Below are 15,473 nucleotides of genomic sequence, written 5' to 3'. Positions count from 1 at the left end.
GATGCCACAGGATCCAACCTTCCTATCCAAAACACACACCTCTCCTCTTCCTAACCAAACCTTCCCTTTCCCCTGTTCTGTTTCCAGAGGAGAGATGGCAGAGGACCAGCCACACCTGTACACTAAGATGGCAGAGGACCAGCCACACCTGTACGTTCAGATGCCAGAATTGGGTACAAATGGCATTCCCAGCGGAAGGCAGTCCCCTCCAGAGCTGGCTGGCAGGGCAGGAAGCGTGCTCACCTTCCACAACATCTGCTACCGTGTGAAGACAAAGACCGGGCCCCTGTGTTTCCGAAAAACCACCGAAAAACAAGTTTTGAGAGATGTCAAGTACGTATTTAAATTTAAACATCCCTTTAGAATATGTATAAGTTTTATTTCTGTCCAGAGAGCTTCACTCATGCCACTGAGCCATTCAGCACAACATGCAGATGAAGATTTAGAAAAATTGTTTGTGTTTGCTGTCAGCTGTGCTTAAGCCCAGGTCTCAGTGCCTGGGCTGAGCCTGTACACCAGGGAGCTCAATTCCCCTGGCCCTGGGGGTACAGCCCTCCTGGCTGCTATCAGCACGGGGCACACCAGCCAGCTCTGCTGGTTCTACACTCCCTGGCAATCCTCCCACTGTGCCAGGGTGTTCAGCTGAGATACCAACAGCCTGTCCTCCCTGGCTGCCTCCTTCCCTCAGGTGGCTGTGGGAAAGGTTAGTTTTTGGGGGAGGTTTAGCTTAAAATGTTAATGTAAGTGAGGGTTAGGTTGACTTTGAAGAGATGTGAAGGTTTCTGGGGTTTTGGCATTGTTTTGTTGAGTTGTTTTGCGCTTTTTTCCCCAACAGTGAGCACTACTGCAGTAAAGCAGTCATGTCATTATGGCCTTTGTTCAATAATCAGTGAATAAAACTTGCCCATTCACAGTTCAGTAGTTAAACTAAGTGGCAAAGGCTCATACAATATGCCATTCCAAGTCACCCATGACTTTCAGCTCCCTAACTCCAATTTCTGTCATAAACATTCACCCTTTTGTGTGGCTCTATCCTGCTTTTTGCCCAGGGAATTTCCACACCTGCTAAACATGAGCTCTCAAAGGCTTTGTTGCTTTCCTCAAAAGTCATGTGTTGTGGTACCTCAGTTGTCTCACATGGTTGATTTATGACATTTTCCATCTGGCTTTTGACTTCCATGGGGCTTTAATGTCAGATACAGAGAAACTCTCAAATGCATTTTAAGTACAAACAAATCTCTAGTTTATTTTGCCTACAGGGACTATTATTCTCCCTGTTGAGAGAATAATACCTTTAGAACTGAGTATGGTTAAAGCACATGTGTGCTTCTCTTGTAGGGGTCCATGTGATAAAAATACTCGTACAGATTTTGCTACATTTTAGTCATGTCTCTGTTCTGTCTTCTCTATATGATGATTAGTTTTTCTTGAATTAGGAATGAAAGTTAAGGTGAGGTCTGATCATAAAAAATATTGCTTGTGATTAGGCAGCTTCCTTAACTCTGGAATTAATGGATGCAGAGTAGCTGTACAGACAGGTTACACTGGCCTAGCAGTTGAAACAGGTGAAGAAATAACTCCACCTTAACTATTTTGTAAAACTCATCTGTTTTGTCTTACAGTGGCATCATGAAACCAGGACTGAATGCAATTTTGGGACCCACTGGCAGTGGCAAATCTTCGTAAGTGCCCCCCACAGAAATCACACCAAGGGGAAAATGAAACTGTACACATTTAGCCATAGTGGACTTCTCTTTCAGAGAAAGATTGAGTTTTTATTTAGGTCTGAGCAAGTCTCATTGTTTTCTGAGAAATACTTGAACTCAAAAAAGACAATCAGTTTATATGAGAAAGGTGAAATTTAGTTTCAGTCCACACTTTGCTGGCAGTCACTCCTTATACACCATTCTGTGAGGTTAAACTCAAATTATTGAAAAAATGGACATGAACCTGTACAGATCTCATTTCCTTAGGAAACCAGGACAAAAGAAACCCAGTCCTTGAAAGTTACTGGGGGTTTTCTAGATTGCAAGAGTTTAATGTGATCTGCTTTTATGTAGCTGTTTGTTCCACGAGCTGGGTTTGAGGTTCAGAGAGCTTTGCCTGCATGTTCATCTGACAAAGCAACCAACTTTTCCTTCAGACTGCTGGACATCCTGGCTGCAAGGAAGGATCCCCATGGGCTCTCTGGTGACATTTTGATCAATGGAGCTCCTCAGCCTGCCAACTTTAAATGTACCTCTGGGTACGTAGTACAGGTAAGTCATTTTTGTCACTGTGGATTCTATTGTAAGAAGTTGCTGCTGTGTTGCAAATACCTTGCCTTGAGTCAAGAATCTTGGGAAACTCCTGAAAATTACAGTCAGCATGTTACAGAAAGGTGGTCTCTCAAACCACATCTAAATCTCAACTTCCCACAACTGACAGATTCCCTTTGCAAGAGACAAGCAGATGGTATCTAAAAACCTCCCCCTCTTCCTCCTTTGATGAAACAAGCTGGGAACACCTTCACCCTACCTCACACGGACCCAGCCTCTCTTTACCTTCCCTCTTTTCTCCCTGCTCTCACCTGAGGTGGGCTGAGGCTGCAAACTCACTGTGATAATGACTAGGTCCCCTCAGCCCTTCAGTCTCTCCCTCAGCTCCTCAAAAAAACCTGGATAAGGTAAGAATACATAAGGGACTGTTTTTAATACTTTGCCGTTTATACATTTTGGTATCATGCACGATGGAGGCTGTTCCTATACGGTGTTAGTTTATGAATTAAGGCAGATATAATTATGTGCATGAAATCCACACTCTGCTCTGACACAGGCATTGAGGATGCAGCTTGCTGCATGTTCTGGCTGCTGCTACTGTCCCTCTGCATGAAAGGACAGCATAAAACATAGGTAGATACAGCTCACAGATGAATATATAGAAGCTGCTGAGCAACCACCAAGTATCTCCCCCTTTTTTTTTTCCATGAAGGATGATGTGGTGATGGGAACCCTGACTGTAAGAGAAAATCTGAAGTTCTCAGCAGCACTCCGCTTGCCAAAGTCAGTGAAGGAAAAGGAAAAAAATGAACGAGTGAATCAGGTCATCAAGGAGCTGGGTTTGAGCAAAGTGGCAGATTCCAAGGTAAGGCCTGTAAACATGGTAATTAAACCATAGTAAGTGGTTTACCAATTAACCAAGTGGCTCATCTTGGCAGATTGAAAAAGAGAAAAAAGTGAATTTCAACAGGCTGTTTCAGTAATACAATAACTAGTGACATTTCTGTGTGGAGACCAGTACAGGCTGTGCTGATGCTGCTGTATGGTTTTACACTGCAGGGAAAAGGAAAGGGAAAGGTGAGAGCTAGTGGTTGGAGAAAAAGACAAGACCTCAAGTAAGAACAAGGCTGTGTGTGAGACAACATTTACATCTGTTCCTGACAGTAGGGCCAGAATTCCTGACAACTCTCCCCAAATATTGCCATGTGGGTAGGATGCTGTTTGCTCAAGGATTTCTCTTTGGGCCAAACAAGACAAGTTTCTTGTTTTTTATCAGGTTGGTACCCAGTTCACTCGTGGGGTGTCAGGAGGAGAGCGGAAAAGGACCAACATTGGGATGGAGCTCATCACGGATCCTGCCATCTTATTTTTGGATGAGCCAACCACGGGACTTGATGCCAGCACTGCTAACGCTGTCCTACTGCTGCTGAAAAGGTGATGGCCTTGGAAACAGCTTCCCATTGCCAGCACTCCACTCTGCTATACTTCAGTTGGGTTTGACTCAAATTACATTTTGAATGAGCACACGGGGAATTCAGACATGTAATTATTTACCAATGAGCCAAGGATGTGAATGGGCTAGGGAAAATAGTGAATGAATTCTCTCACTCCAAAGAGAGAATTATTTTCTCACACACTGTAAATATGACCTAAATATTTGCTTTTTCTTTCTTTCTTTTTTTTTTTTAAACTTTCTTCTCCCTTCTCTGGCACACCAAGTTAATCAGACTTCATCAAGACTTAGATGAACTTTCAAATGCTCTTATTTAAACACTGAACCAACTTGCAAAGCTGACACCTCTGTCATTCTTCACATGCAGGATGTCAAAACAAGGAAGGACCATCATCTTCTCCATCCACCAGCCTCGGTACTCCATATTCCGACTGTTTGACAGCCTGACGCTGCTGGCTGCAGGGAGAGTGCTGTACCATGGGCCAGCCCAGAATGCCATCGAGTACTTCCAGTCCATTGGTGAGCACAATTTCCAGCAGGGCCAACCTTTGGTTTGCACCAATTCCTGTGAAATGCCGATAGCGCTGGGCCAGGATTGGACACGGTGTGTCCAAGCAAACCCAGCATTTTAACTGGCTGAGCATTTCTCTGGGTGTTTCTCCTCTTGAGCCACTTGTGGATTTGGGTGAGCTGTTCCTGCATTAGAGAAAGCCCAGGGTAGGGCTGGGAAGAGCACACTGCCTGCTGTCACCTTGCTTTTGCTGACGGTGCTGCCCAGCAGTGCCACTCATCCCTTGGGAAAGCAGGGACTTTCCAAAGGCTGCCATGCCTTTGGTGCAGGCTGCTCCATGGGCAGCATGTGTGGCTCTGCTCCTGACAGCCAAGCACAGCCCTTGGCCACCCCAGGGCTCCTAACACTGTCACCACGGTGTCACTGTCACCACAGGCTACCAGTGCGAGCCCTACAACAACCCTGCCGACTTTTTCCTGGATGTCATCAACGGAGACTCCACCGCCGTGGCAATGAACAAGGCTGATGGAAATAACACAGGTATGAAACCCAGAGCTGAGCCAAGTTATCCTAACATGTGTGGGAGTGGGAATTTAAGAGACTCTTGGTAGCTCTCAGCATATAGAAAGAGCTTCTTTCGTCTTCCAGGCAAACCAGCTGAAATCCTGCAGAGGCAGAGATAATAAACCAGGACAATTGTTCCTATTAAGGACATCAAATTGTGTCCTTATTTTACCTAATGGGACATTTTTTCTCTTAGAAAATTACTGTTTTCCTTCCTCAGAGCAGGATGGGAAAGGGTAGAGATAGGGTACCACTGCTCACCTGACATTTCCCTGGAGTTGTGCTAAGGCAGAAATTACCCCCAAACTAACAAATCAGCTCTCACCTATTTTTTGGAGCACGCTTTCTCATACTTTTCTGCTGCCACTCTCTTTTCACAGGAGTGAAAAAGCAAATGAAGTAATGAATATACTGAGTGCCCAGAGTTTCACTATACCTTTACCAAAGGAGCAGCCACCATTTAACAAAAATTCTCTGATCAGGGTCTGGCAAATATTACAGCTGGCAACACACATCACATCTGTCACTGGAAAAAGCTCACACTGTACTCTAGTTAAGAAAAAAAGCTGAAATTTATTTATGACCAAAGTAGACACAGGCAGGATTACCCGGATCTGAAAGTCTGGGAAGTCCAGGATTATGTCATCAGATCTGTGCAACAGATCACTTACAGAAACCTCTGGGGGCAAAGGGGTTGTAAAAAATGACTTTTTGATTAAAAGCCATGTTGCTGCCAGGCTGTACAAGGGTTTGCCTGGTCAGAGAGCTGAGAGGCTGCTGCCTGTGGGACAGGGACACACAAACACAGAGGTCTGGTCTGATTTATGCCAACTCTTTTGAATTGTCTGCTGTGGGACTGAGTGCAGTGAACCGCTGGAACTACTGAGCATCTCAATTCTTCTGCTTTTTTAAATCTTTTCAGCAGAGAGCACTGAAGAATACTCTGAATATGATAAAAATCTGGCCGAGCAATTAGCAGAAAAATACTCCAACTCTGCTTACTACAGAGAAACAAAAGCACAATTAGAGAGCATTTCTTCAGGAAATAAAAAGAAAAACAGAGGACTTTTCCGGCAAATCACATATGCCAATTCCTTCCTCCACCAGCTGAAATGGGTGTCCAGGCGCACATTCAAAAACCTGATAGGAAACCCTCAGGCTTCCATAGCCCAGGTAAGGCTATTTTTATCTATAATTTTGTGATATACACTGAATTTATTTAGTTCCTGGATTATTAGATAAGTCACCGGGATGGTTTTCCTCTTGATATTTTGACTGCAGTAAGTCTCTGAAGAAAGAGTGCTCAGGGTCAAGGAATCTGGGGATGGAAGATGTCCTCCATGCTCCCAAATGTGGGACTGATCAGTAATTAATTTTGGACTACTGAAAGACTTTGGGAGGCAAGACCTGTGCCAGCAGGGTACCCTGCTGCTCCCAACCAAAAGCACATCACATCCCAAGTAGTTTCATGCATTTGTTCAAGAACATTCTTCAAATTTAACTCTAATTGTCCAGGCTTGGAACTGTGGGGTTTGGCCTCAAATCCTCTCCCTTGCCAGGAAAAGTTAACAGACTGCATTTGCTTACTTAATTAAACTTCAGCACGAAATGAAGGGCTGCCAGTTGGCTGAACTACAGAAATATTTTTGCAGTCTCGTAATGCGTGTGCTGTTTGGCCATTTCACTGTTCATATTGGTGAGGATGTCTTCTGGATAAGGTGTCATGAATTCCAAAATGGGATCCAACACCCACCATGAAAGATAATCACTGGCTGTCTTGTGGTGCTTTTTCTAGAAGGATCAGCTCCTAAAGTGTTGACTCCTTCAGAGCTGCACATTGCTTTCAAAAGTGAGGATCATCCTGCTGGCCTCTGCAGAGTGACTAATCCCCTAATTCATGGACCAAACTCTGCAGCCACAGCACCACCAAAATTCCCAATGCAATTCTCAGCAGTTCTGGAGAGGCCAATAGAAAAACTGGCCTGTAGCCAGGGGTATAAATTATCTTCGTCATGTTTTGTATAATGAGTGAATAAATGGCTGTGTGGAGGTAAAACAAGTCCAGAATCCCCGAGGTTAAAAGGCTTTGAGTACGTGTGTGTGCCTGTATGTTGATACTATGGAGATCCTTAATAATTGCTTTGTAAAAGCTTGACCTTGTGACAAGAATTAGGCTCTCAAGAACCTCCTTCACAGCCCAAGGTTAATGGTCCTGACTTGTTTCTCACAATCTTTTTCATCTCCTCACTCTCATTAGGGCTGGATTTGTCCAGCATTCTTTTAGGGGTACATGGCTCATTAAGCCTTTTTTTTTTTTCATTAATCTGCTCCAAATTGGTCTTGAAATGATCCCTGCTTCCCACTGCAGCTGGCTTAGGAGCTGAATGAGCCCTGACATTTGCTCTTTTTGGCAGGATCTTAGCGAGAGGGTACCAGGATCAAGTAGTTTATGGTGTTAGACTCATGCATTGCTGGGGCTTAAAAATTACAGAACTGCCTGATACCATTGTTTTCCTGAGCTTTTTGTCATTTGCATTTAGCAGTAAAAAAGTGTGATGCACACACTTCAGTCTTCAAGTGACGTCCTTGAGGCAGCTGTTATCTCTGCTATTTAAAGAGTTACAGACTGCAATATCAGCATATTTGTAGCCCTGTTGCAGCATCTCATTGAAAACAGTTCCAGGAGTAAGATACATGATAGAGCCCATTAATTACACACTGTGGATCATGAAAATCAGCTGTCATCCTCATCCAGGCTGTCAGGAAAACCTTTGAAGCAATGAGAATGATACTTCCCCTTCTCTTTTTCCCGTTTAGCTTTGTGTTACAGCTTTTCTGGGACTGATTGTAGGTGCCATTTTCTTTGGACTTGAAGAAAACCGTGCTGGACTACAGAACAGGTTAGTCAGTCTAGGCAATGCATATTCAAAAATTAGATAAAGCTCCCTTTAAAAGAGCTTAATATCTCTTTAAAGCAAATGCTTCTTTTCACGTCAGTAAGGCCAAGCCTGTGTGACTTGGAGGTGAGGATGTGATTTTGCTCCTCTAGCAAAGTCTCCCTGCAGAACTGAGAGGGTTAAAACACACAGGCTTGTGCCTACATAAATGAAGGTAACTAAAGTTGCCATCTTGCAACTTTTTCTATTCACACACTTGTATTTACCACCAGTAAGAGATTTTCAAATTATGCTGCTCTATGTATCATTTTGACAGCTGTGTGTGCCTGACCTGACACATGTGTTTGCCACTATGAAATATCTGGGTTCTTAATCCTGAAATACTTCATATCATTTGTTTAAAAACAGCCCAGTTTTAAAATGAGTAGGAAATGCCTTAAATTTTTGTGAAAAAAGTGAAAACTACTTCTCACACTGTTTATTTGGTTCCCCAAATGCAGACAAACGCCTCACAATCTGAGAATCTTTTATGTGTCAGGAAATTACATTAAGAAAAAAACCAAACCACAACACCTCAGAAAACCTTCATTTGATTTTCTATCTTTTGACTGCACCAGAGAATGTGCTATCATTGCATGCCAAAACCAAATAATGACTGTACCACATCTATGTCAGGCTTGTTACAGACTCAGACTCATAGCCAGGATTTTTCCCATGGATTTTGGGATGGGAGGTCAAACACTGCCAAACTTCAGGCACTGCAGGTGGATTTATGTACTCTGTTGTGGAAACACTGCATTTACATCCCATTTTAAATAACAGCTCACTGTTTTGCTGTTTTTCAGAGTGGGTGCAATGTTCTTTCTGACCACCAATCAGTGTTTCAGCAGCGTCTCAGCTATTGAACTCTTCGTTGTGGAAAAGAAGATATTTATGTAAGTAAAACATACAGAAAGGTTACCAGGCTCATTGAGTTTGTCTGACATGCTGTGAATGTCGTTTAAGTACAGCCAGTGCAGAATCTGCAAATTATTTCACTGATAGTGCTCATGGCAAATGTGCTCTTAGCCTGCTAGTGAGCTGTCTGAAAATGCCCCAAAAGATATCTGTGATTACAAATTACTCAGAGTTTAAGATTATTAACACAGTAGGAAAAAAACCCCTTGAATACTCAGTTTTGGCATTGATTAATAAGCTTGTGACTTGCTAATGAAGGCAATAAATATCATCTAACATCTTTAAGGCTATGCCTATTATGCTGTATAAAATATGAAAATTATTCAGACTTTACCCTCTCTGTCTCGATGACATGACACATAAATTTATTTAACACTAAAAATTATGTGCACAAATACCCATGTTCATTTGCATATGAAACTATCACCAGTTCTATAGTGTGTAGGCTTACTGGACAGTGGCATTACAGCCTAAGTATGAAAGATTTTCTTCCAGTTTGAGCTAAAATTTGCTTTTCAAGAGGTGAAAATCAAACTGATTTTTGTGGTTGAATTTCTAATGTGCTGTCTCTGTTTCAGACATGAATATATCAGTGGGTACTACAGAACATCTGCATACTTCATAGCAAAGCTGATGGCTGATTTGATACCCATAAGGACTATGCCCAGCATCATCTTCACCTGCATAGTTTACTTCATGCTAGGCAAGTGTGTTCTCCCACAGTCTCATTCCATCCCCCTCCATAAATCATCATGGCACGTGCATCTTATAGATGTGTATGCATACATGGGTATTTCTATAGGCTAAAGCCCTGCACTGGTGTGGCAGTGGCTGCTGAGCTTACTTTCAGCACACCCTATTGTTTTCTACAGAAAAGACACAAAGATTTAAGCATTCATCAGAGAACCTGTGATGTGTCATCTCCACTGTCCCTAGAAGGAAGTCATAACCATTACTATATAGTTTTGATTTACTCCTTTTCATTTATGGCCTTCTTGGCTTCTGATGACTCTTACAAGGTAATTTTCTGGTCCTTGCAAGAACACCTAAAAGAAAAAGTTTTGTTTTAAGATCTTAGTACTGTGTGAATTATTAGTTGTTGGCTTTGGTCTGAGGTTTTTTCCCTAAGGAATAGGAAACAAGGCCACATCAGCAAGAGGCTCTCAAACTGAAACTGGAGGGAAGCAGACCTTGCTGCTGAATCCATAGCCACCTCAAGGCTGCTGGGTTTTTAGGAGAGCTCTCTGCTGGAAACCAGTGAAATGCTGTACAGCTGCTGCTCATGGAAGTGCACTACAAGATTTTCCTTTGATGGACAACTTGCAGCCACTTCGGAAGAGTGAAGCACAGTACACATTCTACCATCTTCAGTCTTACTGCAGCTTTGGGCATACTACTTATTCATCCTGTCTTCCACTGGCAGGACAGACACATAGGGGCTGTCACAAACACCACAGCAGCCTTGGGTCTCAGTGACACAGCCTGTGCTGGCAGACAAGGAGTAGTTTGTAAGCAGGACACACTAGGAATTTCAGGATAGTGTTGAGGCAATGGCAGAGCTTTCAGCAGGATCATTCTGAAACCCTTCTTGTTCTGCTCTTCAAGGTTTGAAACCAACAGTAGGAGCCTTCTTTACAATGATGTTCACCCTTATGATGGTGTCCTACACAGCCACTTCCATGGCCCTTGCCATTGCAGCAGGACAGAGCGTGGTCGCCATAGCAAACCTACTCATGACCGTGGCATTTGTTTTTATGATTGTGAGTAGCACTGTTCAGTTCGCTAGGCTTGTACATGAAATCCCCAAAATGCTGAAATCCAGAAATCCTACTAGCATGGAGTTCAGCTGAACTCTGCAAAAAGTCTGTTGGGGTCAACATGTCCTGATTTGTCTGATTTGGGTATCCTGATGCTGTGGGGTGGAATATTCTGGTTTGTCCTTTGAATGAACGAGAAGTGGGAGGCTGGAGGGTTGGATTGTAAGGAGGAGAGTGGTTCCCCTTTTTCTCTGTGGCTCTGGCAGACAGAAAACTGTCTGGGAAGTAGGAAAGCCACTTAGGGCTACATTTCCTTCTCTCTCCCTTAACTTTGTGAAAGGCAAATGTGTGTGGCTGAGAACATGACCTGCAGCCCCCTGCTTTCTGACACCACTAGCAGTCCCACACTAAGGAGCAGCAGAGAGTGCATGTGAACCATGTGGGACCCCAGACAGGAAGCTCGTGGGTTTACTGCACAGGGGAAAGCATTCCTTGTTACTTGTTTTGGGGAAAGGACCCGAGCTTATGGCCAAAAGCTTGGTAACATATAAATCCATCCCTTTTGCCCTTCTGCTGGAAGAGTTTCTTCCTCTAGGAATGCTTTCCCATTCCTTTGTATCTGAAGAAGCAGTCAAGAGCTAGAGAAGAACACAGGATAAGAGCATGTAATTTTTAATCTGTTTTTGTTGTTGTTGTGGCTTTTTTTCCTGTAATTATTGCCTCTAGATTTTCTCTGGGTTGCTGGTCAATCTCACAAGTGTCATGTCCTGGCTCTCCTGGCTCAAATACTTTAGCATCCCTCGATATGGAATGACAGTAAGTGCTCTGATTTCCTGTGTACAAACCTGGAAATGGTTCGCTAGGAAGGAATGTCTTTAACCATGATAAAGAAATCTTCAAATTGATGGCCTAATGAGCAAAAGGAAAGCTAAATAAGTACAACAGCCTTGGAGTGTTGTGCAATACCTTGAAACAAGAAGGGGTTCTCAGCAACCAGCACACACTGCTGTTTAGAAGAGCTCATTTCTGTAATTTGGATACACCTTATGTGAAAGACACAACTACTACATCTACTGGACTTCAGCTGGACAGAAATGTTTCAAAGTCAAGAACAAAGTTATCCTCCCCCAAAAAAGTAAAAATCTTCTATTTGTCTTTTCCACCAATCAAACAAAAACTTGTCAGGCTAAAGCTCTTCTCGTAATTTGTGAAGATTTAAGCCAGAGTGATGTTTTGTAGAGAAATTTGGGCTTCTCTTTATTTCTGCCTGTGCCTGGGGGAGGTGGTAAAGCCTATTGTGGTGCATGCTTTACCAGCTGTGTACAGGCTGTATACATTCCTCTCTTAGAAGAAGAAAAGAACTCTGCTACTCTGCTAGAAATGGGGATTTGGCAAATACAATAGTGATACCAGCACATTTTAGAATGAATTTTAATTGCATTAGATCTCTCTTGTTAGTGTATCACTCCTTTACCTACTAATTTCCATTGTCATTGTTTCTCTTTTTTTTAAAAAGGCTTTACAGATCAATGAATTGGTTGGTCTGAATTTCTGTGGCAGTAACAACACAGGTTTAAGCAATGAGACTGCCTATCGACAGACAGACATGATGTAAGTATTTTGGAACACTGAGATGAATGCCACCATCAGGAACTTTAGAAACCCTAGAACATCAGTCTGAGTATCAGAGATACTCACTGATGACCAGCGAATCTGTGAGTTTTTACATGAAAAAGGAATCTTTGACTGGGTTTTTGCATTCTGACTGCATGGAACATCCTGCTTGCTGTCATATTTAGTATTTATAACACTAGAAATACCTGGCATGATGCTTCTTACTTTTCCTCAAATTAAGTGAGAGCTACGCACACACACACAATTGTACAGCCCCACAAAATCCATTTCAACTTCCTATGTCAAACTGGAGCTACGAGAAAAGCAAATTTACAAATGCAAAATTAACCACTGCCATACAGCTGGTGTTTGCCCACCTACTACACATGTGCAACCACACTTCAACTTCTAGAGATCTTCCTAGATCCTGGTTTGTAAAGGGACTGAGCTTATCAATGTGTGTGTATTTATCTGTAGAACATGTACTGGAGAGCAGTATCTGGAGAGCCAAGGCATCGACTGGAGCACCTGGGGGTTGTGGCAGAACCACGTGGCCCTGGCCTGCATGACGCTGATCTTCCTCACCATTGCCTACCTCAAACTGCACTTCATGAAGAAGTTCTCCTAAAACCAGAGGGAAAGAAGCAGCTCCCACTGTTCAGCAGCTTGCTGAACCAATTGTGCAATTGAGTTGATGATTTTTAAAAAGACCTTTTTTTTGTACTTCTGTTATTACCCAAGCCAACAACATGAAAGCCATCCCTGTATATGCAATACTCCTGTTAATTTACCGTGTCAAGATGTCTAGCATGGCTCACTCCTCTTTGCCACCAGAAAGTGTACAGCTATTAATTTCTTCAAGAGATGATTCAGTTTTTTGGCATGTTCTAGCTGTGAACTTGTCAAACACTATATCTAATATTTAGTGGCTTAACCAGAAAAAAATCGTGGTTCCATATTTTAATTAGCACCTATCTTCACTAGGAAGTAATTCAGTCCAAAGTGATGCTTATCAGGACACCAACACAGTCTCAGCTGCTTATGTGATCACAAAATATGTGAGACAGTGACAAAATCCCTTCCATCCTAGTGCTCTTTTTTATTTGGGAATCATTGCTGCTCTAGACTGTACTTATTGATACCATCAAGCTTTTCTTGGCTCACTCAAGTGGTAGAAGCACTGCTTTTTAAAATAAAGGTGTTCTTACTTACAGTGCCAGTTCCCATACTCCTTGTCCTGAAGTTTGTATTTCCTCTGCACAACTGCAAGTCACCTTCCCCGTCCCATTAGTGCTGCTATCATGAGTAGTTCTTAGTCATTTTTATGGTGACCAATTTCAAGTGCATGACTAAACAGGATGGTAAGAGTCCATAGATTGCAGCGCTCCCTTTCTGGCAGCTTTTCCCCGGCCTCGTGCAGCAATGCTAGCTCATCTCCTTCTTTATCTGCAAAGTCAATAGTAAATGCATAAAAATGAATAGAAGACAATTTTACAGCTCTTTCTTGGGTTGTTACTGTTGATCTTTTTGCTCCTGCAGTATTTGTGTAGGTCATAAAAAAAACCTGACAAGACCTTTTTTCTGCAAGAGATTTAGAAACACAGAACACCCCAAACTGGAAGGGACCCACAAGGATCATCCAGTCCAACTCCTGGCCCTGCACAGGGCATCCCCAAGAGATGTCCCCTGTGCCTGAGAGCATTGTCCAAGCACTTCTTGAGCTCTGTCAGGCTTGGTGCTGTGACACTTCCCTGGGGAGTCTGTTCAGTGCCCAAACACCCTCTGGGTGAGGAACCCTTTTCCTACTGCCCAGTCTAAAACTTCCCTGACACAACTTCAGCCATTCCCTCCAGGTTCTGTCACTGCCTGCACAGAGGAGAAATCAGTGCCTGCCCCTCCTCTTCCCCTTATGTAAAAGTTGTGGATGAGTTGGGGCCTCCCTGCAGTCCCCTCTTTTCCAGGCTGAACAGACCAAGTTCAACACCTCAGCCACTCCTCACTTGCTTCCTCTCTAGACCCTGCACCTTCTCAAGACCTCTCTGCCTCCACTTCCACCACTCCTCAAGAATGACTGTAGTTCTGTCTATTGGGCAGCTCACATAGGTTGTAAATTTAACATCTCCATACATATGACATTAGGTTTCATGCTGATCTGATCACAGTATAATTATTGCATTGTTTTGTTGGTAAGATGTCATGCTGCTGGGGAAAATGAAAGCTTCAGAGCACAAACATTGGCAGAGAGGGTTCTGTACCTTTAGCTTAGCCCTTTTTAAGCAGAAGGAAACAGTGAGGAGACTATATAAATATATATATATAACTAGTATAACTTATAACTATAACTGTATATATATAACTATATAACTTATAACAGTAACAGGTATGTGGTTATTTAAAAAAATTGACAGGAACTCCAGATCCTGGTACTGCAAAGAAATGAAAGTGGAATTTTTGCCTTTGGAAAAAAAAGATCATCCCGGATTTAAAAATGTAGAAATCTACAGCCCATCTAAATGTAGCTGGTCCTTATTATTTCAACAAATTGTAAACATGATCACATAGACTGTGTTCCAGTTGTAAAATAAAACAATTTCAGTGTACAGCAGTGGTTTCTGAGAAAGGAAATAATCAAAATAAATTGAATTGCTCACATTCTGAATGGCTTTGACATTGTATTGCACAGATAATATTTACAACAAAACTCCTAAACTTTTCTTGTTTCCCACTACTTCTTCCAGCAGCTGGTAATCTACAAGAATGTATTTACATAAAAGAAATATTTCTTCCAGTATTGTCCAACACTTAACTCTGTAAACTTGTAAAATTCTATACCTCAGTTGCATGGGCAGAAATTATAGTAGTAGTCATGTCAGACTTCTCTGTCACACTACAGGCTTAAAATTAAGGATTTTTTTCTCTTTGTCCAGCACTGCACTTCACATGTCCTAGTGAAAGGTGCCCCTGCCCATGGCCTGGGAGTTGGCACTAGGTGATCTTTTAAGTCCTTTCTAACCCCAAAATTGTATTATTCTCTGGTATATTTGATTCTCCCCTTTAGTTTGGGGCAGATTAGTACAACTCCATTGCTTGCACAAGGCAGGAGACACATCATCCATCCCTACAATAACCCTGACGTGCTCTTTTACAAGCAGTGTAAGCAGTGGGGGGAAAGATTATTAGGAGAAGGGAAATTAGTCCAGAATCCCCGAGGTTAAAAGGCTTTGAGTACGTGTGTGTGCCTGTATGTTGATACTATGGAGATCCTTAATAATTGCTTTGTAAAAGCTTGACCTTGTGACAAGAATTAGGCTCTCAAGAACCTCCTTCACAGCCCAAGGTTAATGGTCCTGACTTGTTTCTCACAATCTTTTTCATCTCCCCACTCTCATTAGGGCTGGATTTGTCCAGCATTCTTTTAAGGGTACATGGCTCATTAAGCATTTTTTTTTCATTAATCTGCTC

The 15,473-nt window shown here is 42.5% G+C and overlaps 1 protein-coding gene across 1 annotated transcript; it reads left to right on the top strand.

The window, feature by feature from the left end:
- The first annotated feature begins 127 nt into the window (after nucleotides 1-127).
- On the top strand, nucleotides 128-13,103 carry ABCG2 (ATP binding cassette subfamily G member 2 (Junior blood group)). Its single transcript, XM_033060461.1, has 15 exons — nucleotides 128-333; nucleotides 1,623-1,682; nucleotides 2,144-2,258; nucleotides 2,971-3,123; nucleotides 3,535-3,692; nucleotides 4,079-4,230; nucleotides 4,658-4,762; nucleotides 5,709-5,959; nucleotides 7,604-7,686; nucleotides 8,529-8,618; nucleotides 9,219-9,343; nucleotides 10,246-10,400; nucleotides 11,124-11,213; nucleotides 11,914-12,008; nucleotides 12,489-13,103. Exons 1-15 carry the CDS (start codon nucleotides 128-130, stop codon nucleotides 12,637-12,639), a joined length of 1,989 nt encoding a protein of 662 aa, XP_032916352.1. The 3' UTR covers nucleotides 12,640-13,103.
- Nucleotides 13,104-15,473: the final 2,370 nt, after the last annotated feature.

This window comes from Catharus ustulatus, chromosome 5 (assembly GCF_009819885.2).
Source record: "Catharus ustulatus isolate bCatUst1 chromosome 5, bCatUst1.pri.v2, whole genome shotgun sequence".
NCBI lineage: Eukaryota > Metazoa > Chordata > Aves > Passeriformes > Turdidae > Catharus > Catharus ustulatus.
Note: the sequence above shows the minus strand (reverse complement) of the source record. Positions and strands in the feature narration are given on the sequence as shown.

What these genes read in the sequence shown, in the direction of transcription:
- ABCG2 (XM_033060461.1), top strand. Translation starts at nt 128, where the DNA reads ATGGCAGAGGACCAGCCACACCTGTACGTTCAGATGCCAGAATTGGGT. An exon ending in GCAAAGTGGCAGATTCCAAG is followed by an intron (nt 3,124 to 3,534) that starts GTAAGGCCTGTA and finishes GTTTTTTATCAG; the next exon opens with GTTGGTACCCAGTTCACTCG. An exon ending in CATAGTTTACTTCATGCTAG is followed by an intron (nt 9,344 to 10,245) that starts GCAAGTGTGTTC and finishes CTGCTCTTCAAG; the next exon opens with GTTTGAAACCAACAGTAGGA.